The sequence below is a fragment of the Nyctereutes procyonoides genome, unplaced genomic scaffold (genome assembly GCF_905146905.1).
Source record: "Nyctereutes procyonoides isolate TBG_1078 unplaced genomic scaffold, NYPRO_anot_genome, whole genome shotgun sequence".
Taxonomy (NCBI): Eukaryota; Metazoa; Chordata; class Mammalia; order Carnivora; family Canidae; genus Nyctereutes; species Nyctereutes procyonoides.
The window spans coordinates 60,382,210-60,409,236 of NW_026575121.1; the positions used below are offsets into that span (position 1 = coordinate 60,382,210).

The following is a 27,027-nucleotide window of genomic DNA, read 5'->3' on the forward strand; positions in this document are numbered from 1 at the left end:
CAATGGGGAAGGTAAGGAAACTTCTGAGGCACAGTGGAGCAGTCTGGAGAGTAGGTGAGCGTCAGGACTCCCTTCCTTGTCCGCCCTCCACTCCCTGTAGGCGGAGGAGGTGTGTGGGACTGAGGAGGTGTGGGACACCTGCACCTCGGGGCTGTCTCCAGGCCAGAGCAAGGCTGCTTCTGGTGCTGACTTCTGGTGTACCTTTCTGGGCCAGCTAGAGACACTGTCACAGGCAGGAGGGAAAGGGGGGTGCTGAGCGCATGTGTGTTAACAATCAGAGGTTTGTGTCCTACGAAATGTATTTTAAGGGTAAAACTGTTGTTAAACTGCTTCCCGTGGCATTGAATTACCTGGCATGGGGTAACTCACACTGCTTTCAGAGTATGTATTCTGTGTTAGGGGTTCACTCCTGTGGTCAACAAATTGATAAAACGTATACAGAACACTCTAAATTTTGACTTGTGAGTTTTGTATCTAAAACTAAACATTTTGTGCTTTGACATCCAGTGTTGTCATCCCATAGGAAAGTAACACTGTAAAAGAGTAAAATGTGATCAAAATGACACCTGTTTGTTTTTCTTTTATACAGTACACGTTTTGGAACTTCATACCCAAGAACTTGTTTGAACAATTCAGAAGAATAGCCAACTTTTATTTTCTTATCATATTTCTGGTGCAGGTGAGGCCCACTGTCTTTTTTATCACATTAAATGTAAAATCGAAATAGTGGCCCTTAATTCTCAGGAGGTCCACTGTGGTTTGCTAACAAGAAAGAGCAAGTACTTGGAGCACTTCCTCTGTTTCCTTCATGGGCAAGCGTGTTGGTGCAGAGAGATGTCTGAGCTGCAGCAGACACGTGAACAGTCTGCCTGTGGGGTGGTTCTGGCCGCCTTCCGGTCCTCGGGGGCAAATCAGGAGTCCCCCCCCCCACCCCGGTCATTCGGAGGAACTAGCAGCCACACTGGGCATTGTTGGGTGGATCCTCCTCAGTGTGCCTGGGAGAGAATGAGAAGATAGAACCTCAGTGAGGGCTGAGTTAGGGAGCAGGGGTCTGATGTGTTTTAAGACTTCTAACCTTGTTTTTCTCGATCATGCAAAATACAGCGGAACGACTTTCAGATCGTCCCCAACATCATGTTATTCAATGTAATTGAAGCATGGGAAGCTGCACAGTAAAATAAAATAAGATGCAAGCCCCAGTCAGGCTTATGTCTTTGCTGCAGTTGGTGGGGCTTCCTTAAGCAGGTCCCGGAACTGGAGCAAACCACCCTTGTTTCATGGTAAATAGAGTGACTTATCTTCAGGGGGGATAAAGTGGGTTTATGAATGAAAGCAGATGTTTTTGTGGGTGTTACAGGCCTGCCAGTCTAAGGTCACTGGGACCTGCTTTGACAGTAGCTCTACAATTCTGCTTTAATTGCAGTTGATTATCGACACCCCCACGAGTCCAGTAACCAGCGGGCTCCCGCTGTTCTTTGTCATCACCGTCACCGCCATCAAACAGGTAAGACGTCTGCTGCCTGAAGGGAAGATGGTGCCCTCTTGTTATATAATGTCACCTCTTACCCAAAGCATGGTGATCTGTGTTATAGCTAGTTCATGGGAAGTTTAGCTAACTTGGAGAAATTCATTTTGGTCACCGTCTTAGATTGACACTTGTGCTAAAATAAGAGATTATGAAATGTAGCAGTGAGGGTGGTGTCCTGTGAGTCTGAGTAGGAAACCAAGGTTTTCATGTTCAGGACCAATCAGTCCTGAAATTTCCTGGCCTGTCCACACTCTTGACTGTCTGAACTGCCAGGATCCACTGTGTGCAGAGTCCTGGCTGCTGTTTCCTAAGCGAGCACATGGATTCCCGCGTGCCTCGGGCTCTTCTCCCTGGTTCTGGTCACTGACAGTGAGAGGACTATGTCTCAGTTATGTCCACTGTTCATCTGGCCATCTTAGTACTCTAGCTGTCACCTCAGTCTGGTTCCAGAAAATTCCCATCCCCTCGGAGGGAGGCCCTGTACTAGCGAGCACCTCCCGCCATCCCCGCTCCAAGCTTCTAGCAGTCTGCATCTGTCTGGGCGGCGTCTCCCTGGTGTGGGTGTGAAGTAGCCCTTCGTGATCTTGGTTTGCAAACGATATTGAGCATCTTTGCCTGTGCTTATTGGCTGTTTGTGTCTATTTCTTCAAGAAAATGTCACTAAATCCTTCATCCATCTTAAAATTGTAGTCTTTATCTTTTTATTAATGATTTGTGAGAATTCATTATATGCTCCAGAAACAAGTCCCTTATCTGCTGCAGACTTTTGAACCTAATGGTGTTTGCATTTCAGTGTTGATAGGTGAACATTTCATTTGGGAGATCTGAATAATTTGTAAAATGACAGCTTCTAGTGAGATTATTAATGGTCAAATTCTTGCTGACAAAGCCATGTTTTTCTGATATTAGTCTTTAAATACAAATAAAGAACACATGTATTTTATAGGAGAACAGTCATGGGATGACAGTGATAGGTCAATACTGCAGAGTGATTTTTCTCTAGATTGAGAAGGAATGCAGAATGGAATCAGGTTAGCTTCTAGTGTGTGTGTGTAAACAGCGCCTCTGGGCTGCCTCCTGCCAGCCTTGCTTATCTTCAATATGAGAATCTCAGCACGAGTACTTTTTTAATACAGAACTGTGAGGAGCATTTAAGGATGTCTTCATTTCAATTTGGGTTTTATATCTCACTCACCAGTAATCTGGAAATAAAGATTTGAACAAAATGATTTTACTTCATGCCCATTAGATTGGCTTTTAAATGTTAAAAGCCTAAAGAGCAACCAGGGATGATAATGTGGTGAAGCTCATGCACCTGCCGCTGATGGGAGCGTGATGGTGCCATCTTGGAAAACCATTTGGCAGTAACTGATGGAGTGGAGACCATGAATGCTGGGACCCATAGTCTAGAGGGTGTCTGATATATGCAATTAGTGCATATCATATGCATCTCAGAATAGACTACAGAGGTCCGGCGACATGTCCTGGGATGTTCATAGCAGGCCTCTTTGTGGAAGAGAAACTAGGGACAAGCTGTCATTCAGTGAGGCAACGGGTGGCACATCTGTTGTGCATATGGCGGGTACAGTACAGTGACTCAGATGAATGAGCCTCGTTGTGTGGAAAAATATGTCAAGTGGCAAAGGAAGTATGTAGTGTATCGTACTCATGCTTTGTAAACACTTACAGCAACACTTCAGTTGTTTGTGATGCACACACGTCCTAAGAGTGTAGAACCAGGGACAGGAAGGAGGCTTTTTGAGGAGGAAGAGCCAGAAGGGGCACAGAATGGAGGGGTTGGGTGTGTGGGTCATCTCTGAAGAGCTCTGAGTGTCGGGCACGCTAGAGCTAGGTGCTTCCACTTCTCTCTGTATTTTTGGAAGAACAACCCTCCTTCTTGTAGAGCACCACATGAGGGCCTTAAGACGGGTGTGGAGGAGGAGACCATGGCTCTTGAAAGCCGGTGATAGTGTGAGGAGGCAGAAGGTCCCGTGGGGCCTTGCCCCGTCCTGCACCCCCTCACCCCATTCCTGGGGTAACTGGCTTCCCACGTTCCACCTGCCTCTGCCCCCTGCTCCTCACCTCCCCAGACCTCAGGCCACCCCCAATGCCTGGCACTGGATGAGTCAGGTGGCACTCCGCCCTCCCCTCAGCCCTGGTTCCCCAGTGACCCCGGCCCCCACACACGGGGGATCCAATGCCCTTCCTTGCGACTCAGGGAGCCCCTGTGGGGAGCCAGTCACCTGGCTGGACCCAGATGTGCCTCTTCCTACCGAGGCACTAAACTAGGTTTCTGAAGAGCATCTGACCCCCTCTGTTCCAATGTCTAGTGGCTTCAGAGGGTTGGGCAAAGCCCTCCCCAGCTGCCCACGGACCTTTCCTGCCTGGTGTTCTGCATGCCCCATGCCATCTTCCGCCCTCCAGGCGGGCTGGGCCCACTCCCCACCGCTGTCCCATCCTGCCCCCTCCTGCTATTTCCTGTGGTCTCACCTCTGCATTTCCGGGCAAGCACTGAGCATGCCCTGGGGCCTGGCTTAGCCCCTTCTGCTCTGAGCCCCCTGTACACACATTTGCACATGAGTGCTGTGGGGGTTGCAGGGTGCCTGTGACGGGGCCTGTGACATGCTCACAGTCAGGATCCAGGGGAGGCTTACTCCTGGGTCCGCAGAGAGGGGAACTGGAGACCCTCACCCTGGTCCTCCCGCCTAAGGGAGGCCCCAGCCACGGTGCGGGCAGTGGGGAGCTCAACGTGGTCATCCCAGGAGACTCAAGCACACACAGTAGATGCGTGTCCCATGGGAGAAGACTCAGAAGCCCTCCAGCAAACAGAGGGATGTTGAACTCCCAGGGGCCTCAGGACTTGAATCCTGATCACTGCTGGTGCAAGAATACAGGCACCAGCCCTCTGGAGGAATGGACAGGCCAACCCCGTGGTCAGGGCCAGGAAGAAGTGGGTAGATGTAGGGTTCAGTTAAGGTGAAAGCCTGGGACTCCTGGTAGGTGGCTGCTGGGTGTCAGGAAGGGTGACTTCTGGTTTTAGGGCAGCCTTGCTTGTCCCGAGGCTGAAGCTGGCTGCATGGCACCCGCAGCTGCGGCCCATCTGGCAAAGTCCAGAGCAGCCGGCCTGGGGCCGAAGACCCTCCATGGGGTACTGCTCCACTGTGTGGCTGTCTTCTCTCCCTCAGGGCTATGAGGACTGGCTTCGCCACAAGGCAGACAATGCCATGAACCAGTGCCCTGTGCATTTCATCCAGCATGGAAAGCTAGTCCGGAAGCAGAGCCGAAAGCTGAGGGTGAGTAATCCTGGCACAGTTCTTCAGCCCAAACCAAAGCCCAAAAAGCAGCAGCGTGAGCAGGGTTTCATTTGAGGAAACCTGAGCCTAGAACCGCTGCTTTACTGAGTTTGGGCCCGGCTCCTTCCCCAAACCCTTCTCACTGAAGGCAGGCTCCTGCCACGATCTGCTTTGTTTAACTTCAATTTTTACTTATTGCAAGTTGTAATGAGCTTTCTTCTTTAGAGCTGTTTAATTTCACAGATCCCATCAGGGCAGTCTGGGCTCTAGGAGGTTGCTCCACACAGTCATGGTAGAGGATGCTCTGGGACACCATGAGCAAACATGTTCTCGAACATGTAGAGTCATGTGAACGGGAATTCCACTGGTTGGAAACTGTGAAATTAGGAATGGCAGCCTCACTGCAGGTTGTTTTAACTCCGTTTCATTGGGCCATGGGTATAAGTGACGTATCTTCATCTGCTTAAACATTGTTTATGTCACCTGTGTGGATGATTTTCACACCTGCTCAAGCCAGTGGGAAGTACCTGCACGTGCATCTGCACATGCACCAGCACGTGGTACAGTTGCTCAGGCTAGTCCCTGGGGACTGTGAGCTGTGCGTCCTGGATGGAGCCCAGCTGCGTCTCACCTCTGAAGCTCTCTCCCCCACTCTCTGCCACCCCCCTTCCCCACCCTCTCCCCCACCATTCTCCACTCCCCATCCCCTCCCCTCCTTCATCCTCTCATTCCCTTCCCGACCCCTCACCCTGTGCCCACCCTCCTCTCCCCCTCCATCCCCAACCCATTCCCCCCCCCACCCAACCCAGGATCCACCTGGGGGCCTGCTCAAGTGTCACCAGTACATGGCCACCTTTATTAACCTTGTCTAACATGTACCATACACACAATGCACACATTTTCTTTGTTGTTTTTAAATTTATGTATATTTTTTAAGCAATCTCTACACCCCATGCGGGGCTTGAACTCATGAACTCATGAATCTCATATTCTACCGTTGGAGCCAGCCAAGCACCCCTACAACTTCTTTGTTTTATAAATCTCACCATACAGGGGCAGCCCCAGTGGCGCAGCGGTTTGGCGCCGCCTGCAGCCTGGGGTGTGATCTTGGAGACCCGGGATCGAGTCCCACATCGGGCTTCCTGCATGGAACCTGCTTCTCCCTCTGCCTGTGTCTCTCGCTGTCTCTCGCTCTCTCTGAATGAATAAATAAATCTTTAAAAAAAAAAAATTAAAAAAAAATATTAAAAAAAAAAAATCTCACCATACAGGTGTTGCAGGAATTCTGACTGAGCTCCCCTCACTTGGTCTTGACTGGTGATTCTTTCCTGGCCGTCAGGGGTCTGGGAAGGAATCGTGGTGGGCCCTGGGCACGTTACCAGGCTTCTTCAGGCCCCAGGCCCTATGTGCACTTTCCTTTAGAGACCATATATCCTTTGCAAAGCCTTCTATGTTCCTAGTAAATAGACCTAAATAGCATCAGCAGAAAATTGTTTTTTTAATGCCTTGATGTCCTGGGGCAAATGTCCGCTCTCTACCTGGGCAGCTGGAATGAGAGGCTGTGCCCTGACAGTGTGAGACAGGGCCAGCCTGCAGAGGTGCCGAGACCATTGCAGAAGAGAGCCTACGATGGTCCATCTCTAAGGTTCTGTCCTCTCAAGAACATCATGGCGTAAACGGAACATACAGGCCGCATTTGCAGCCTGGCTCTTCTGTCCAGCTGCATTCCTTGGAGTCCCAGCCCACCTGGGCATCAGGAACAGCCCCATCACGGCCTCCTCGCATCCACCAGGAGGGTATATTGTTATCTTGCAGGAATAATTCCCACGCAGACTCATTATAAACACATGCACTTGCCTGGCTTGGGCTCAATCAAGGATAATCCTGTCATGGGAGTTTGTCTATGGTTCCCCTGCATGTTATTTTGTCATAATGTGCATTGATGCTTCGTGGGTCTGAAGTTGGCACATTGAAACCCCACCTAATCGTCCCAGATTTTGGCAGAATCCCTGCAAACAGTCTTCCCTCGGATGTTTTAGCACCCACACAGGGCTGGGCCGCCACACAGAGCCTGTCTGTCCTGCAGGTTGGAGACATCGTCATGGTCAAGGAGGACGAGACCTTCCCCTGTGACCTGATTTTCCTCTCCAGCAGCCGCGGAGATGGGACCTGCCATGTGACAACCGCCAGCTTAGACGGAGAATCCAGTCACAAAGTACCGTGCCTTTTATTTGGGGCCCTGGGCAGGGCACTGTTCCAGCCATACTGTGTGGCCAGCCGCTGTGGCACCATGTTTGCAAACCCCATGTTTTCAGGGGTTGTGGAAAAACCAGGGGTACTGTGGCAGCCATGAGGCCCCTCACTTTGCTTCTCCCTACATCCCGCCGTTTCTTGTCCCCACTCAGTCCTTAACCGCTAACCACCCCAGGTTCAGAGAAATAACTTCATGTTATTTCTTAGCTGTGTCATTTAGTGAAAGGGGACCAGATTAAGGATACAGTGAGTAGATTATGGGAATTTTGAAAATTTTCATTTTACTAGTCAAAATTAGTGTCTTTGCTACACTGGAATTATGTGAAAAGCCACTTAAGAGGCTAGGTTTTTGATGACTATCACTTTAATAAGTGTCTTCTTGTTAAAATATCTTAATAAGGATTTTCTGAATTTATAATAAGTAATTATATCTTATTCTCAGTATGGAATTCTGTACTGCCAGTTGGTGCTACAAAACTTTAAGCATCACATATGAATAGAACGTATCACTATTTTAAGGATTTCTTTTTTTTTTTTTTAAATGGGAGCTTCCAAGGAATTTGGGAAAGTGAGCATGGCTCAGTGGAGCCAACCATGTCTGAGGCATTGACAAATGGCAATTAATGATGGGGTTTCTGCAATAGGAAAGAGATATTTTCTTTCTTTTATGGATAATTCATATCATTCTATAAACCCTGAGGGATTTGGGGGCACCTTTCCTATATACATATCCTGAGAGGGCTAACACTCTGGCACGATTGATTGTAAACAACAGAAATTTTGGGGGTGGAAGCCCCCAGGAGAGTCGGACGACTATGGTATCTGGAGCATGTGGATCAGGTTCCCGTATCCCTGACACCCAGCAAGCCCCGAGTACCCAGGCTGTGGGCATCAGGCTGCCCCTTGCACCTGTCTTGCAGGAGGATGCAGGAGGGATCCTATCCCTCCTATCATCGCTAGTGAGCGGCTGTGGCAGGTGTCCGGCTAGACTACTGAGCTGGTGATGAGACGTAATGGCCATTGCCTTGTCTAGAACTGGCAGGCACTCCACTGCAGCTTTTGTGCCGATTGTGATCAGCATCCTGTGTGTGTGCTTTTTGATGCCACTTCTGCAAATTTGTTTGGCCTGAACTCTTTCCTTAAAAGGCAGTGGGGCTCCTGCACTGGTCATTGGCTACAGCCTCTGTGATCTTGGGCAGGCAGTTTTAACTTCTGCAGTTTTCACATCTGTAGAATGGGGACAGACCTGTCTTCCAGGGGCTCTTGTGAGCATACACTTAGAAAGTTTCCCAACATGCCAGGTGCACAGTAGGTGCTCCAAAGTGTTATAAATGCTGCTGCTGCCATGGTTTATCTCCTGCCTGCCTTGATCCATGTCCTTCTCCCCCGCCCCCAAGCACTTGGTTGCTGGGAGGACAAGAGGACATTCAGAGATGCGCTGTCTCCAGCAGGCCCTTGCTCAGACTCTGAGCAATGGTGTTGGGGCCAGTGCCTCAACATTGCCTGGGTCGTGTTAGAAATGCCATTCTTGGGCCCCCTGGACCCACCGCATTGGGAACCAGTGCCCTGCAAGCATTCCAGGGTGCAAAGCATGCTCAGGTTCACAGAACCATGCAGGGAATGCTTATGCTCTCCAGCAGTGCCAGGCCTGCGCAGTGTGTGATGCCAAGGACAGTGTGGTGCACATGGTAGGGCATCATATGAGGGAAAGGAACATCAGGTCCTAGATTTCTTTTCTGACTGGTCGCCATCACAGTGAAGTTGAGAGCAGTGGGCAGGAGTAGAAGGGTTTTACAGTCCCTGATGAAGGAATACCAGTGGCACCTGGTGATTCTTTAACTTGTTAACATTCGCAAACTCTGTTGTATATTTGCTGGTATGTGACTTCCGAGTCTACTTCCACGTTTTCTCTGACACAGTACCTAGGGTTTGTGAGCGGGCTCGGTTACAGGCACAGCAGGTAGCACATGGTGCTGCCCCCACATCAGGGGTACTGGCTGCCACGTGCGTGTCCCCTGTTTGGTTGTGAACTCACCTTTCTTGTCGATCTGCAGACTCACTACGCCGTTCAAGATACTAAGGGGTTTCATACAGAAGAGGATATAGATGGCTTGCACGCCACGATTGAGTGTGAGCAGCCCCAGCCTGACCTGTATAAGTAAGTCTGTCTGTGTTCCCCACATTTGGTGCCCTCCCCCCACCTGCTGTTCTCTCCACCCTGCCCCAACCAGCACTGCGCTTGTCTGGGAAGAGAATGTACGTAGCTGCTTAAAAATTGAGACCAAGCCAGAAATAGCATACTTAACATTTTCATAGTCCAGCAACGTTAAAATCTATAGCTATTTATGGAAATATTTGGCCTGGCTTAATGGAACTAAGTTTATTGAAGAAAACATAATTTTCTGTGATTTGAGAAACAATTTTAAGGAAAATCCGTAGAGTGATCACAGGCTAATAAGGACAGATAGTAAAACAAGAATGGGTGGGGGGTGCCCAGTTGGCTTCTTTGGTGAAATATCTCCCTTCAGCTTAGGTCATGATCTTGGGTCCTGGGATTGAGCCCTGCGTCAGGCTCCCTGCTCTGCAGGAAGCCTGTGTCTCCTGCTGTCCCACCCTCAAGCTCCTGCACACACGTTTGCGCTCTTTCTTTCAAATAAACCTTAAAGAAGAAAGAGGGAGGAAGCCAATGAGCTCTTGACCAAGAACCCAGCCCTCAAGTAGAGTGCACTTCCCTCCTGGAGGCAGGAATTGTCTCTGGACAATAGGCACCTGGCCTGCCTCCCCCACCCAGCTGCTCAGCACTGACCTGGCTTTTCTATTGCCAGGTTTGTCGGCCGCATCAACGTCTACAATGACCGGAACGACCCCGTGGTGAGGTGAGGAAAGATGCACTATTTCCATTAAAGTGAAATTTTCTATTACAGATCAGAGGCTTTCATCGTTGCTATTCTGTTGGGTTTTAGAAGTAGAATTCTGCTTTACCAATGGTCCAGGTTCTGCTGTCTTCTCTGGTTTCTCTTGTTCATGCCAACAAACTGATGGCACTCATGGAAGATACTGTCTCACCATGTTAGGAGCCTGTGACAGTGAGCCTCTGTCCCTGTGAGAAATGCCCTCAACTTTTATAGACGAGTGTGTCTTCAACCATGAAGCTGAGCAATTTCTGACGAGGAGGCCATGTTATTGGAATGTATGCATCTACTCACAATCATCACTGGGACACACTTTTGGCTCTAGATTCTGTCTAGATTTAAGGGGATGTGTCTCATCTGGGGACCGTGCAGGTGGCAGGTGGGTGTGCTTACCTGTTTCATCATAGCGGCCTGGGATCTCTCACACCCATGGGTTGTGGACAAGGACCCACACCAGCCAGGTGGCTGCGCACCAGAGCCAGCCAGTGGCTGGACACATGTGGTCCACTCTCACCTCACACTCACACTGGCTCTCTGCATCCCCAGGCCTGTGGATATGTCTTCTGGGCATCATTTCCAGATCTAGCAGGTCTTAGCTATTGGGTTGATCGAGATGGATGGTTTAGGAAGTTGACTTTGAGTAGGATTCAGAGTTGACCTATAACTCCCTCCCCTGGGGTTGGAGAAATCATTTTTCTTCCCACTTAAGTGGTCTCCAGATTGTCCATGTCCTGGTGTTACCTTGTGTGTCAAGGAGAGCAATTGCCTGGAAGTAGAAATAATCTCTGCAAGATATTGATGGCAAATAAATGGCTCCTGAAATATCAGACCTGGGCGCCTCTCCTTGTGAGGCTCTTCAAATTGCTTGTTTCATGGAAATGATTTGTGTGCCTCTCACTTTATTGTCGATCAGCACGTTTGTGGGTGCTTCTGAGAGGTCATGAAGGCATGGCCATGGTCTTCCCTAAATAGGCACAAGTCTCCAGGACACTCCTAATTTCTGTGTAGAACAACCAGTACTTCTGTGTCTCATGAGCCTTTGTCTTAATAGATTTAGATTTATGCAGATTGCTGCTAGGATCAATCAGAAGTAAGCACTGCCAGCTTCTCATGCTTCAAGTTCAAAGTTTAATGCTGAGTAGCTTGGGAAGGTAATAACTAATATACTTCACATTTTGATACTAATTCTTTACTCTGCAAAGGAAATTGGTAGAATACTTCAGCAGCAACATTCGCGAGTTGCATTCTTCTTACTCTCTTTTACTCTTGGAAAATGAGAAGAAATGAGGAATGGAGCCCACAGGAACATGATCCCCTAAAGGCAGAGATTTGGTCTGTTGCTCACTGCTGAGTCTCGAGTGCTGAGGGCCCTGCTTGTTCCTTCCTGAGTGGTTTTTACCTTTCTTGGTAGTTGCTTCCCCAGAGTAGCAGGTGCAGGGGTGGCTCCAGATCTGGAGACCATGGGCATACAGAGAGGGTCTGTGTGTGCTTGACTGCCCATGTTGACCAATGCACAGTATTCCCAGCCCCCATGTTGGGAAGTAAGACCAGATCCCATGAAACTTGTGGAGCCTCCCCGAGGATGTGGTGGGAATAGCTGGATCCTCTTGAATCACAGACATCACCTTCTCTGACCCATTGGTTGGTCTGGTGAGCTGGGAGCCCGCATTCCTGACAAGGCCTCACACAGTGTGGAGCCCCACCAGAGAGCAGGCACTGCCAAGTGCCAATCCACTGGGACCTTCCACAGAGCAGCTCTTACCCTCCCAGGGTGAAGGCCACCCACCCTTACACGGAGCCAGGCTAACTTTCGTAATCCAGATAGAAGGTACTCTGCATTTAAATGATTTCCTCTTGACATCAAGTCTATTAAATGCAGGCCTCAATTTTCCTACCCCAGAGCACCTTCTGTGTGTTCCATTGCTCTGCTTTGGTCCTTCTGTGTCTGCAGGCCGCTGGGGTCAGAGAACTTGCTTCTCAGAGGAGCCACGCTGAAGAACACCGAGAAGATCTTCGGTCAGTGTCTCAGTTAGTGAATTATACTAATAGCTTCTAAAATTAAGGGTGCGTTGAGCAGTTAAAGTTCGTAGTGCTCCCATGAATGCATCTCTCTGTGCTCTGCGGTAGACTCTGGCAGCAGTGATCAGCCAGTACTGGTGGATCGCCAAGGCCCACAAAGCAGTGGGGTCTGAGGGTTGCTTGCATGTGAAGTGCCTGTAGTTTCTGACTCAGAAACCTAAATTTATGTTTCACAATATAGTTCTGCAGGAGATTTCTTTTAATGGCTGTATTTCTTTGCTATTATCTCCCATCTGTATGGGTTATTTTTGTCTTTTAATTGAGACAACTAAAAAACATGTGGATGTGCCCTATTGTCAAAAAATTCAACATAGTAAAATCTGAGCTTCAAGAAAAAGTAGAGCTTGATTTCTATGCTGGAAAAAAAAAGTATTTCTATAGTCTGAGGAATCCTGTTGTGAGACTCTTTGTGAACAGCTAGCTTGCCTAATGAAATTTAAAATAGGATTTATTTTCTCCAAAATTTCATTTTACTGTAGCTGTGTGTAACTTCCTATGTAAAGGCAAGATATGCCTGTGTTATTGTTCTAACATTGACTCTTCTGGTTTACAGGTGTTGCTATTTACACAGGCATGGAAACCAAGATGGCATTAAATTATCAATCAAAATCCCAGAAACGATCTGCTGTAGAAAAGTAAGTCTCAGTACCCGCTTTGAAGTGCATAGAGCTCCATGACCTAAAACCATCTTGAGCCCCAGTAGACATGAAAGCATTTTCCTTTTGGCTTCATTAGCAATTTTTTCATGGTCTCTAGGGAACTGGTAGTGCTGGGTATTTATATCAACAGTCTTGTTCTATGGGGATGCAAATGGCCACACACCTTTAGCCCAAGTCTGCAGGCTTCCTCATATGGACGTCTTAAGTCCTGTAGCTCCTCTTGCCAATTCATGAAAATGTTAAAATTGGGTCACTTTTGGCTTTGAGTTGTTGGAAACTGTGTGTTTTCCTGAGGAAAGCTTGAGCAGAGAGAAAACAGTGTTCTTTTCATGAAACAGTAAAATCCTTACAATGACAAGCCAAGTACAGAGTTGAATTTGTGAGAAGATGTGGCCCAGAATTTTGTCTTCTTTGCCTTTTGTTCAAGTGTATTCCTGACTTGAAGTGATTATAAATTATTTAATAAGAACTATGTGGGACTTGGAGATCTTTGGGAAGACTGCCTGCTCTTACCAAGTTGATCTCAGGATGCAATCATGGGTCTCTGTCCGTCGACGGCTGTACCAGATATGAAAATGGAGATCTGGCTCTTGATAAGCAAGAATGCTTTACTTCCAGATGTCTACATTGATGTATGGGTTTCAGAAATAGATACTGGAAAATCAAGGCTTTTTCACAAGATCTGCTAAGACACTAGCCAGGGATTCAGTACTTTTCCAGTTCAGAGGGCATTCCCTCCCTTCTTCCCAGTGGTTATTTCTAAACCTGGAACTCACTGGTTGACACTTAGTGGCAGAAGAAATGACTTCTGGATATCCTGAATCTTAGACTCCTAGACCATGCAGTCACCAGTGTGGCTGCATGCACCACTCTCTCCTGTTTTCAGAACTTTCCCTGTGGTCACAGGATGGACTCTGATATATGCAAGCTTCTGTTCTCACTTCTACTGTGCCATTGGTGGTGGGGGGCTCCTTTAAAACATGTTCTCTGTTTCTTCACAGTGTGTTTATCTTGACGTGTGAGGAAGGTGACACACTGCTCTAGATTCTTCATCAATCAATAACTAAGTATCGTTGGTCATGTGTTTTAGATCCATGAACGTGTTCCTCATTGTGTACCTCTGCATTCTGATTAGTAAAGCGCTGATAAACACTGTCCTGAAGTACGTATGGCAGAGCGAACCATTCCGAGATGAGCCATGGTATAATCAGAAAACCGAGTCAGAAAGACAGAGGAACCTGGTATGGAATGTGTTCCCCTTTGCAAAGTCATCAAAGATACCCTATAGGCTGTTGTTATGAAAATGTGGCAGGAGAACATGAAATCTTGATTGATGACACCTTTGTCATAGAAATGTTCACTGATTGGAAAGTCTTATCAATTGCCTCCCTATCCATAGACACTGGTTGGTCCTGTCTTGGGTATTTGAGTGTATACTCTGGGAAGGGATTGGCTCCCATGGTAAATTCATAAGGGCAGCAGCATAAACACTTCTGGTGCTACCCAGTGCAATATGCTATATTTAGAGAGTGTTCAGAAAACACTCATTAAGGATCATGAGGTAAATGGTACCTACTTATGGTAAGAGAAAGGAAAAAAGAAGAGTCTCAATTATAGGAAAATTATGGTAAGAATTGATTTCATTTTTCCTCAGGGGGGCTTTCAGCTTGGTTGCTCGTGTTTACCAAAATTGATTTTTCCCTAAGCCAGTGTCTTAAAATAATTTTATTGAATCTCCTCTACTCAAAAGAGTATGGTCTTCTGGCTGGACTCCCTGAGTCCAGACCTGAGCCATGTGCCTCCAGATTATACAGTCCGGCTCCTGGTCTGTGACCCTTATGGCACTAAAATCAGGTGCGGGGTGACTAAGCCGATGGCCACCCCCAAATATATTTATCTTTGGATTTGAAATAAATGCCTGTATTTAGAAATAGCACAGATGCAATCTGGGCAGAACTGAGTTTTAGGCCTTTGTGATGCTGGCATGGGGATGTGGGAAATCACATGGTGCTCTCTCAGTTCCTCAGGGCTTTCACAGACTTCCTGGCCTTCATGGTCCTCTTCAACTACATCATCCCCGTGTCCATGTACGTCACGGTGGAGATGCAGAAGTTCCTGGGCTCGTATTTTATCACCTGGGATGAAGAAATGTTTGACGAGGACACGGGGGAAGGACCTCTGGTCAACACATCAGATTTAAATGAAGAATTAGGACAGGTCAGTACCTTCGGGACCCCCTTCCCTGACCTGTGACCATCTGTCCCCGGGTGTCTGGGTTCTAAATGATCCCTGTTGTGGGGGCACATCATCCAGATGGTCAAATGAAAATTTTCCATTTTAACTCACTGACAAAGATGCATCCCATAATTTGTGAAACACAGCAGCAAAATTTATTTTTTATGTTTTATTTACATGGCAATTGATTGTGCTTTTATGCATATAATTTATGCAAAATCAGCTGTGTAGCTGCTTGATATAAGCTCACCCAACTTGGTAAGTAGTGCTTGTTCTGGGCTTTCATACTGTAAGTTTGGTGAGTCCTCCTTTACAGGCATTGCATTTAGCTCTTATGCCTGATTTCCTTCCCTGAACTCAGAGTGAGCAGTTTTCCTCGATTTAAAGATGAGCAAAGTGAGAGTTCCAATAGCTCGGTGTATTGGCAGACGTCAGACATCTCATCGCAGCCCTGCTCTTCACAGATGGTGGTGGCCGACCTCTCTGCACCTGAGCGTCTTAATCTATAAAATGGGTGCAACACCATCTCTGCCCTGCCAGAGTGCTGCACTGATGGGGCGTCAGAGGTGTGGTGTGTGCCAGTGTGTGCTGGAGTCGCCACAGGGAGGTTGCCGGCCAGGGCTGCCTGGATGAGGGGCCGAGCCTGTGCACACCTGTCTGCCAGACCCAAACCTCACTCCTTTTCTGGGACACAGTTCCAGAAAGGTCTGCCATCATGGCCTGACCCCTTCCTGGCTTTTACAGGGCAGTGAAGAGCATTTGGTAAATGGTAGTTCACTCATTAAAAACAAAACAAAACAAAAAACGAAGAAATTTGGGGGGAGTATTTTTGCAAACAGGGTCATTCTAAAGATTTTATTTGAGATAGAGAGAGAAAGCATGCCAGGGGGAGGGGCAGAGGGAGAGAATCCTGAGCCAATGCGGGGCTTGACCTCACGACCCCTGGATCATGACCTGAGGCAAAATGAAGACTCAGATGCTTCACTGACTGACCCACCCAAGACCCCTGCAAACAGGGCCATTTTAGCCTGGCAGCTGAAATCTGCGCCTTGTTGCCCCAAGAGGCAGTCTGTAAATAGATGCTCAGGCTCAGACCAACTGCCTTCACCCCCTGGGGTCATGGGTACTTGTTACCAAGAGATGACTTGCTTACTGATGAGCATGACTTTCAGAGTGTCCCTCCAGTGCATGCTGCAGCCGAGACTGGAGTCCAGTCCTAGACCGCCCCTCGGAAAATGCGACTCATTTGCCCGGCACTAGGATAGTTTCATGTCTACGTATTTCACATCCTTGGTAACAACACGTGATATGTGTTATGTGTTCTTGAGAAAATCTTAGAGGAAAGCAGTTTTCTGTAACAAGAAAAGCGAGAAGCGCTGTTTAGTACAGCATATCTGACTCAAATTATCTTGGTACCCTGATGCTTGGGAGGTTTGTGGAAAGTTTTTCAGAAGATAGGGACTCCCAGAATGTTCATTATGATTGTTGACCCTAACTCTTTAAAAAAGACAGGTGTTGGACAGCATAGCTGCTGCTCTGAGGACCATCACATGGGGCTTCCCTCCAGATCGTCCCAATTGCGGGGAGAGGCTCCGCGGCAGGCACTGGGGGCAGGCTTTCGAATGGCAGGTTGTCTGCTGTGTCCTTGGTTTGCTTGTAGAACCAGGCACGTGGGGAAATGCATTTTCTGCAGAAGCATTAAAACTAGAGAGAACATTTTGCTGATATGTAGCTGGTTGTTACCCATGTCTTCTGCTTCCTGCACTCCTGCACATCCTGACCCTTAAACCCTGCCTCCCGTGTGTGTCCCAGGGCGTGTGTCATCAGGCATGGTGAGCAGGACGTGCCCCCCCAGGCTGGCGGGGACATCCTCATGCCGTGCCGTCATCCAGAATTCCACCGTTACTCCTGATGAGCCCAGAACCGGAATTGATCTGAGTGTGGGGCTTCACGCTGGCGGTATATGGGGGTGAAAACATTGACGTTAGGAAGCAGGGCTGTGCTGGGGTCTGAGTCATTGGTGGCTCCGCCTTCTCTGAGGAGATCGCATACTCCTGGCCAGCCCCACCCAACGGAGCATGTGTCTGCAGGTGGAGTACATCTTCACAGACAAAACTGGCACACTCACGGAGAACAACATGGAGTTCAAGGAGTGCTGCATCGAAGGCCATGTGTATGTGCCGCACGCCATTTGCAATGGGCAGGTGCTCCCCGGCGCCTCTGGCATCGACATGATTGACTCCTCCCCAGGCACCAGTGCCAGGGTAGGTGACCACCCACACCCACACACACACAGGTGTGTTCCCTTGGGGCCATGACTGCTGCACTGTCCCAGGGTCCCCTGTCCCAAGGCCAACCAGTACCACCCCTTGTTCTTGGATCTGCTAGTGACCTGCATCAGGAACTGTGTGCTTACCACCATTTCCTGCCTCTGACCCCAGTGGTCACATCTGTGTGAGAAACAGCTAGAACATGTGGTATGCTGAGAGCAAAGTGGCTGTGCACTCCACATGTCTGTGCTCACAAACATGCGCTAGCATGTATGCACATGTGTATGTGTGGAGCACACGTTCATGTGTGTGCATGTGAATAGACACGTGCACATACCCTCATGCGTGCACACAGACACACTGTACTCAGATACACACAAATGCCCCTCACACTCTCAAGCATGTATATACATGCACACAAACCCTCACAGGTGCAGACACATGTCCCATATGCTTATTTGTGAATTGTATGTACATAGTCATGTACACAAAGACACACACCCCATATGCACACACCCTCACACATCTGTACATACACACTGCACTCAAGTGCACACACATGCCCTACATGCATACGTGTTCACACATGTACGTGTGTACAAACACATGCTACATTGAGATGTACACACTTGCACACATAGATGCCTCTTATGCTAACAAGCATGTATGTATATGTATACACACTTTCATGTGTGTGTATACACAGATACCTGCCCCCACTCACATGTGCACACAGAGACATATGCCTTATATGCTCACATGTGAATTGTATGTACATACACATGTACACAGGGACACACACCCCATATGCACACACACAGTGCACACATACACTGCACTCAAGTGCGCACATGTGCACACAGACACATGTCCTACACTCTCACATGTGCATGCATATACACACAGGCATGTGCCCCACATGCATACACCCTCAGATGTACACACACACACTGTACTCAGATACACATGAACGCCCCTCATGCTCACAAGCATGTATGTATACGTACACACCCTCACATGTGTGCATACATACTACATGTGCACACACAGACACATGTCCCATATGCTCACATGTAAATTACACACATGTACACAGAAATACATGCCCAGTGTGCACACACCCTCACACAGTACATGCATGTACATACAGTACATCCCATGGCACACATGCACACACTCCCAAGTGCTATGGTTCCAGACCTTGGCATCTCTGGGAGGTGCTGTGACCCCTCACCATGATCACCATGGTCAGTGAGGAGACCATTCCCCAAACCTTGGTGCCCTCAAAGCCCTGTGCCGGGTCCTTTGGGAACTGAGGACAACTTGCCTTAGCAACTATGCAGTGGTAGCTCCTTCGTGACCAAGTGCCCCGCATCCCCTGCCACATGTGCATCAGAGGGTTTCCACGTGGAAACTGATGTTTCCCTGCCAAGTGTTGGAGGGAGGGCCTGTGGTCAGTGGCCCTGGGCTTCAGCCACACCTTAGGGCCCCTGGGAAGTTAGCTGGGGAACCCCAGGGCATCCAGGCTCCCGGAGGCTTGGCTGCTGACTTCATGTCCTATGACTTGAACCAGCATCCTCACTGCCCTTACTCAGAACTGCTCAAGGATGAAGAGAAGCCACACCCTCCCCTTAAGCACTGGAGATGAGACGAATCTCCCCTGACCCCTGAAATTTGTTCACTGCCTTCTGCATATTTTCTATGTACTTTAAGCTGACATGGCATAGATACGTGGGGTTTGTACCACACTTTTGTAGGAGCAGGAAGAGCTGTTTTTCCGGGCCCTGTGTCTGTGCCACACCATCCAGGTGAAGGACGACGATGACGTGGATGGACCCAGGAAGTCTCCTGACTCAGGGAAGTCCTGTACTTACATCTCGTCCTCTCCTGATGAGGTGGCCCTCGTTGAAGGTATCCAGAGGTACGTCTTTGAGCGGGTCTGGTGCACGAGGGCCCTGCTGATGCAGTCTGCCCTGACCGTGGACTCACAAGGAGTGTCCCGAGACGGCCACTGTGCTGGGATGCTTGCTGTGGGGTGGGCTGGGCAGGCGGAGCCTTGCTGACCCGAGTCCTCCACCTCCATGCTGGCAGACAAGGGCCCTGCTGTATGCAGCCCACTGCTGGTGGGAGAAGCTGCCATTCTGCTGCCAGACTCTGTGGCTATCTTTTCACTTCGTTGTTTTCCACAATCTCATCTTCTGTTTGATCTGTTCAATCTTTTGCTGTTTCAGTCCTCACTGTGATAATGTCCAGATGCTCTGTGTCTCCGTTACAGCACGTTTTATTTCGGCCTGACCAGGGATTCTCTGGTATCTTCTGTGCTTCTTTCAAGCCAGAATTTGGGACTGTTGTTCTAAATTCTTGTTCAGATACATTGCCTGTGTCCGTGTGGAGTGAATCCTTGGCTGTGGATTCTCTTGGTCACTGTCTTCAATAGGTGGTTCCCCTCTTAACTTTTATTAAAGATGCAAAGGATTTTGGTTGTACTTTACAGCCAGTCTGTATATTCTAAGAGCGCTCGAAAGTGCAGCTGTGTGTCAGAAGTTAGGACAGGTTGGTCCTGCTGGCCACTGTAGGCTCACCTCTAGGAAGCCTGCCAGCTTGTGCCGTGACGGGTAGACACCCTGTCCCCCTACGGTCCCATGCACCCTTGCATCATTGTGGCCACAACTGTGTTGCGATGATGCTTCCACCTCCTCGTGTCTAAGCTCCTGGCCTCCAGAAGGCATGGCCTTGTCTCTGCACCACAGCACCTGGCGGGGGTAGGGGCAGCTCTTGGGGATGCTGGTGGAGGAGGGCATGTTATGTGTTACACACGCTGCTGACGTTTATGGACTGGCTTCTGGCTCTGGACTATGGCTCCCTCATCCATAAAATGAGAGGGTGGTTCTGGAGATCTGCAGTGTCTCAGGATCCTTATCACTGTGATGTGGCACCCCTGGGCACCCCCCAGACAGCCCCATTGCTCAGCAATTCTCACTTCTGTTTCACCAGAAGTGTTTCTTTATTGATAAGAAAGCTTTCCCCAAGCTTAAATAAGGTATGAGGAGCATCAGACTGGACTGTGAGCTCTGGACTGATGTGTCCTTTTCTCTGCAGACTTGGTTTCACGTATCTGAGACTGAAAGACAACTACATGGAAATCCTAAATAGAGAGAACGACGTGGAAAGGTGAGCACACCTATGTCGGAGACAGTTTCTGGGGGAACCTGAGGTCTCTGTCCCCACCCACACCTGTCCCCTCCCCTTGTGACAGCCCAGGACCTTTGGCCAGAGTCGAGGCTGGCCAGGCGGGGCTGCACCACCTACATTCTGGGCCATCCCACATTAGGCTTACACAGGAGTCCCCGTGGCATCTAGGATGCCTGACACTGTCCCAAGTGGCCTCAGGATGTGTGTTCATGGAGCCCTGGCTCCTGGTTGTGGGATGCTGGGCCCCACAGAAGGCTGAGAAGGGCGCTCTGGTGGATGCCCATGGTGGCCAGTCTGTCTCTGGAGAGAGAGAACTGACACACATGTTCAGTGTTAGTGACTGTGTCCACCAGAGGGGGGCAGGGCCCTGAGACGGGGCACGTATCTGTAGTGTTCACTCAAAACTCCATCTCTCCTTTGTAAACAAATGTGACTTGTAATAATGGGTATAGACAGAGACATGTGGCAAAGAATATAACACTCGATTCCATAGCTGCAAAAACCCCTGGATTTTAACATTTCCTTAAGAAAAATAAACTCCTGGATTGGCAGGAGGTGAGCCCCTGACCCACAGTGGCTGCTGGTCCTGGGTAGGCGCAGTGAGCTTGCCCCTACAGTGCTGGCAGCCCCTGGGGAGGGTAGGACGCCCTCGGCTGCTGCCCAGGGTTGCACGGCCCTCCCACGGCTTGCAAGCCAGCTGCATCATGAGGTTTACTGCTCCCTGAGCTGGCCTGGGGTCTCTGGACCTCGAGGACATTCCAGGGCATCTCTCCAGGGGGCTGAGCCACTTCCAGTATTTCAAATGTCAGCAGAAATTATAGTCTTTGATAATGACTGTATAAGCCAGTTTAATATCGATTTTCTTTGCATTTTAAATGATTTTTATTAACTTCAAGGACATGCCATATTGCCGGGGATTGCAGCTCTGGTACGGCCTGTGAGTCTGTGTCCAGAATTCAGGGAAGTGAACATGCAGTTTGTGTGCTGGACCAACTCCCGGGGCAGCCACAACTTGGGCTAGGGCTCAGCCCGCGATGCCTGGCCTCTGCCTCCCTCTGGCCCCTGGGGGCCACTGGTGCTAGCACCAGCAGTGCAGCCCCCACTGCACGAATCCCGACAACGCCCCCAAGAAAGCACGGCCAGCCAGGAGATGGGGTGGGCTGTGCTCAGGGCAGAGGAGCCTGACACTGTGCCAAGAATGCACTGTGATCACCTAGATTACAGGGCTTACAGAGCCAGGTTTTAAAAACAAGTCTTGATCTCTTTTTCAGGTTTGAATTGCTGGAAATTTTGAGTTTTGACTCAGTAAGAAGGAGAATGAGTGTGATTGTAAAATCTGCTACAGGTAGGAATGTCTTTTTCCTTCGTTTCTTGAATTGTACAGCGTGGTGGTTTTATTCGGATGCTTACATTCTCTGGGAGCTTTAGGATCTAACCATTCATTCTCTTTAAAAAAAAAAAAAAAGATGAGCCTGTGACCAGTGGTGGGCTGGCACAAGGCAGGCCGATGTGGTTCCCACGGGATTGGCGGCAGAGACAGCGGGCTCTCCTCTCCTTCCCTGCAGCCGCCACACACACAGCAGTCTAACAGCTCCCACCTGCAGCCCTGCCTTCCAGTCTCCAGCCACATGTCATCCTAAAGACCCCACTGGCGCCCTGAGGGACCTTGAGATGACAGTGATACAGTTCTCAGTGTCTAGCACTGATGCCCTAAGCTGCCTTCCCAGTTCTCAGCCCCAGGCCAGTCCCAAGTATGCATGATTTCCAAAGGAGGCCCTCTACCTGGTGAGGCTTCTCCACCCAGAGACCCTCCATCTGGTGAGGCTTCTTCACCCAGAGACCCTCCACCAGGTGAGGCTTCTCCACCCGGAGACCTTCCACCTGGTGAGGCTTCTCCACCTGGAGGCCCTCCACCTGATGAGATGTTTGCCTGTCTTCCGACCTGGAGACTATAAGCATCGTAAACACGGAAGCTATACTTAGGATGTACTCACCCCTTTATTACTATGGAGTACTGAGTAAATACTTCTAAGTTCAACTTATTTAATGCAATTGCAATTTTAAATGGCATCTTATCAAAAGATACAGGATTCTATTCCTTTTTGTTTTGTAAAACTAGGCAATAGGCTGTGTTTATCTCTTTGGAAAGTTGCCTGTCAGCAACCAAATACAGCCACCACCCTGAAGCCTGACTCTGAGCCTGACATGATCTGAAGGCACGTTGGGGAATTTTGTGTCAGCCGGTGTCCTAACCAGGAAAGCCGCATTACAGCAGGAGCAAAGGCAATAGGTGTCCATATAAACAAGGTCCTGGTGGCTGTCTTCTTCTTCTTCTTCTTCTTCTTTAATTTATTTATTTATTCATGAGAGACACAAGGAGAGAGAGAGGCAGAGACACAGGCAGAGGGAGAAGCAGGCTCCACGTAGGGAGCCAGACATGGGACTCGATCCCGGGTCTCCAGGATCATGCCCTGGGCTGAAGGCAGCGCTAAACCACTGAGCCACCCGGGCTGCCCTGGTGGCTGTCTTCTGGCAGGACCGGCAGCAGCTTGTCCTCCTCCTCAGGCCACAGGGGATGGTGCGGGGTTGTGGGGCATGTCTTCAAACAGAAGACTGTGAGTCACCCTCTGGAGTGCTGGTCGATGAGCCTGGGACGCATGTGGGACGCATGTGGCAGCAGGGATGCTGCCCTGCATGGTCCCCACGCCCCTGAGCCTGTTGTCAGCTAGAGAGGCTCCATCTGAGTGTCTCAGGACATAAAACACTGTAATATAAGTGCTGCCTGTAACATGTGGAGACATTCTGCCTTGGGAGGTCAGCAGGACATGGGAAACATTCACCCATGATATTGAAAAACACGCTCGGGTGTGCCAGCGTGGGCAGCTCCACCATGCAGTCCAGGTGCCCTCCCCAGGATTGAAGCCACTCAGAATGGCCCGGAAGTAAGACATGGAAGTGGAATGTGACCTCCCCACAGGGATGCACGGGCAGGTGAGTCATGTCTGGGAGACTGGTCCCGAGCCGCAGGAATGACCCCACCATAGGAAGTGAGGCAGCCGTGACTCACCTGCCCCACCTGTGCCACCTCCTGAGCAGGGCACCTGCAGCTGCGGCCAGGGAGGCTCTGAGGACCCCTCATAAACAGCTGCCACCATCCTTCAGAAGGGCGACACGGAGCCTGAGAAGGAGCTGGGTCATGCTAAGAATCTGTCCACGGCAGCCATGCCATTCCAGGGCCCCTTCCATGGGGAGACGTCTGCCTGTCCTGAGAGCTCCCCTGCAGAGCCACAGGCTTCCCAGGACACAACACATGCTGGCTCAACCAGAAAAACGTGTTGGAGAACACATCCTGACATCGTCTTGACTGCCTTTCTTGCTGTAAACTGTGTCTGAAGAGATTAGGTCTGGAGTCAGGAATGGGCTCTGCACCCAGGCTGGTTGTGAGGCCAGCCCAAGGCCCCATTCTCCGTGGCTCGTGACAAGAACCTGGGCCCCAGGCCCACACAGTTGGCGAGTGTGCCCTGGGGATTTGGCTCCCTGCCCTGAAGGGCTCCAGGCTGGCTCTGTGTGCTGGCGCTCGAAAGTTACTAGCCACCATCCTTTCTGACACAGGTTGACCTGAGCCTCAGTCTGGTCTCAGGACTTTGTGAGCAGGAATTGTGCTGTTGAGATGTTCTGCATGTGCCCCCAGAGTGAGTCCCTTCTGGGATCAGGGGAATAACGTGGATGGGCTCGGGATACTGTCGCTCAGCTCGGGCACCTTTGTCCAGCCCAGCGGTCTTGGTAGTCATCGCCCCGGGTGTGGCCCTTCCCTGCCCGCCCACCTGGCACCATGGCTGTGGTAGGACAGTCGCCTGCTCCCCCCAGTGCCCTTGGACCTGGTTTCCCCCATGCACCTTCTGAGGGCTGCCAACATCTAGGGATTCCAGGAATCTGCACCAGGCCAGGAGCTCAGCATCTGGGCTTATGCCCGGTTGTGGCCACCGCTGCTCTGATGGACCAACCCCACAGTGCTTCCAGGAGCCACCGACAAACGAAGCCGGCCAGGTGACGTGCTTCGTGGCTTTCGGTGGCTGGAGAAGGGCGCTCCACCTGCAGGGGCCTGTTGACTAGAGCTGGCCTCTTCTGTGTCCTTGGTCTGCTCTCCATCTCATACTGGAGTTCCCTGCTTATCTGAAAGAGAAAATCGGTTTATCTTGAGGACAGGGAAGCATATGTCTGCAGGACGAGCACCTGTGAAGCTGCTGGGATGTGATTGAGGACATTTCACAACAGGTTTCCTGTGCATCTTGTTAGCATGAAGGACAGCCAGATGCTCACTGCAGGTTGTCAGCGTAGGAGGCCCATCATGGGCCGGTCATGCCCCCGTGTCCACCTGGCCCGGGCCAGCCACACAGCGGCAGTGGTGACCGGTCTCCCTGGTGCTGAACTGTGAGGTCTGAGGCTGTGGGAATAAAGATACAACATTCTCCTGACTGAACATGGTAACTGGTCTCAGGAAATCTCTACGATGGTCTCAATACTGGCATTCCTATTTTTGTTTCTTTATAAAAGCATAACGTGAAAAGTAAACTCGTCTTCCCCACATATGATCAAACATCATTTTTCCCTTTGTTTTATAGGAGAAATCTATCTGTTCTGCAAAGGAGCAGATTCTTCGATATTTCCCCGAGTGATAGAAGGCAAAGTGGACCAGATCCGGGCCAGAGTGGAGCGCAACGCGGTGGTGAGATGAGGCTGGCGGGGGCGGCATACACATCCCAGCTGGGGGGCCGGGTGGGGGCAGCCTGGCTACCAGCGTCCTTTTCTGTCCCCTGAGGGACGTACTCTGAAGGCCACACGTGGAATGGAAACCCGTCAATGCTCTGGCTGCGTGTGCTTCCATCGTTGGGGGCTAACCTGGTGGCTAGGCTGGTGGTTAGGGATCAGGATTATAAGCAGGTCTGTGGGGATTGTGGGGAGTCCTGAGGATTTCTGGTGATTCTCGTCAACACAGTGAAGTCCCTTTCCATGGTGACATACCCAGCGTTGCTCCCTGCACTCCCGTTCTTAAGGGCACCACTCCACCTGTCCCACATGTCCCGCAGTGTGTGTGGTTCGCCAGTTTGCCTGAGCCCCCAGCCTCATCCACTGGCACCTCCCCTGCCTCTGGTGCAGGAGGGCATGTGCCTGTCTGACTCGAGACCATCCTGCTCTCCACACCAGACCCGAAGCCAGGGACTGTGGCTCCTCACAGCCTTGTCCTACTGCTGCGAACCACAGGATTTAATGTGTAACGGTCGTTATAAACCAAGGAGGGTTTGGCCACAGAAATCTCGGAATATGGGTCAGGAATCATCCACCTTGCATCAGGCTGTTCGGGCCATTCCTGCCCACGGCAGCCGCTACACACTTAGACCTGGTGGGGTGTGTGGGTGCCCACTGACACCTGCTGGCCAGGTAAGGAGCTGCCCTGAACCAGCAGGGACCCTTAAGGATGTGCACATTGGAGATGATTGAGCCTTGGTGTACAGGACAGTCACGGTCACTCAACCCACTGCCCACGGAGACAAGGGTTCTATTCGCGAATGGAGGGCTTCTGTGAAGTGCCGTGAGGGCACACACGCAGGTGCAGCCATCTCTGGGTTTTGAGTGTCAACACAGGTGTGCCAGGTTACTCCGGGGGGGTGGGCAGCGCCATCTGCGAGTCACTCTGGCACTGGGTCTGAAATGACAGGTGGCCTGGCTCCTGTGACAGAGGCTAGAATACCGACCATGCTCAGACGACCCCAGCTGTTGAACAGGTCTGGGCCTATCTGTGGTCCACAGAGACCCAGGCCACTGCCCAAACTCCAGGGTCTGTGCCCAGGATGCTGAGAGGATGCTCCCCGCCCCTCTGGGGTCCTTTGTCCACCCCTCCCCTTCCCTCAGGGGACCACAGTGTCCACCCCAGGACTCTGTGTGTTCCATGAGAACAGCTGCTGGGTGCACCTGAGAAGCACGCTGACTTTGAGACAGCGTTTCCTGGTGCCTGCTCCTGTGCACTGCGTGCTGGCAGCACAACTTCCTGGTCCTTGAGGCCCCTGACGATCACAACTGGCCTTAAACTCTCCTCTCCACACTCTGTAATAACCTCACATCTGGCGCTAAAGGTCGCACCAGGCAATCTGCCGCCGCATCTTGTGACCTCCTCCCGCGTGGCTCCAGGACCCACAGTGCCCCGTGGCAGTGCTGGAGCTTCTCGCCAGGACCTGTCAGACGGCTCGGCACAGGTGCTCTGTCCTGCGGCTCCTGTGTGCCCACTGCCCTCCCTGGCTGCGCGGCGACAGGATGCAGGAAGGCCTCTCTTGACACGCATGTGGCCTGTCCACCTGTGAGGCCATTACAGAAGCAGCTGCGTGTGTGCTGCATGGACCGGCATTTCCTTTCACTGGAGGGGCCACTGTCAGGGTGGACATGTTCTCTGTCTGCATCCCGTGGCCGTCTTTTGTGGCTGTGTTGGGCTGGCGGCGATGGCGGGCTCTGGCGCGGCTGCTTCACATCGCCTCAGGCTGCTCAAGCCTCTTGGGTCTGGGGGTCTGTGGTTCTTAATCAAGCTGGGAAGTTTCTCAGCTGGTATGTCTTCAG

General features: G+C 50.4%; 1 protein-coding gene across 7 annotated transcripts in view; it reads left to right on the forward strand.

The window, feature by feature from the left end:
• Window positions 1-27,027, forward strand: part of ATP11A (ATPase phospholipid transporting 11A) — a 129,337-nt gene that overhangs the window by 70,115 nt on the left and 32,195 nt on the right. For all 7 annotated transcript variants that reach the window (XM_055335836.1, XM_055335834.1, XM_055335829.1 and 4 more), the window contains exons 3-17: window positions 590-679; window positions 1,424-1,504; window positions 4,714-4,821; window positions 6,908-7,036; window positions 9,129-9,232; window positions 9,900-9,950; window positions 11,938-12,002; window positions 12,619-12,700; window positions 13,815-13,965; window positions 14,744-14,941; window positions 17,050-17,223; window positions 18,987-19,150; window positions 20,329-20,400; window positions 21,693-21,766; window positions 25,044-25,147. In XM_055335836.1, coding sequence (XP_055191811.1) covers window positions 590-679; window positions 1,424-1,504; window positions 4,714-4,821; window positions 6,908-7,036; window positions 9,129-9,232; window positions 9,900-9,950; window positions 11,938-12,002; window positions 12,619-12,700; window positions 13,815-13,965; window positions 14,744-14,941; window positions 17,050-17,223; window positions 18,987-19,150; window positions 20,329-20,400; window positions 21,693-21,766; window positions 25,044-25,147 — 1,647 coding nt within the window. The remainder of the gene's footprint in view (window positions 1-589; window positions 680-1,423; window positions 1,505-4,713; window positions 4,822-6,907; window positions 7,037-9,128; window positions 9,233-9,899; window positions 9,951-11,937; window positions 12,003-12,618; window positions 12,701-13,814; window positions 13,966-14,743; window positions 14,942-17,049; window positions 17,224-18,986; window positions 19,151-20,328; window positions 20,401-21,692; window positions 21,767-25,043; window positions 25,148-27,027) is intronic.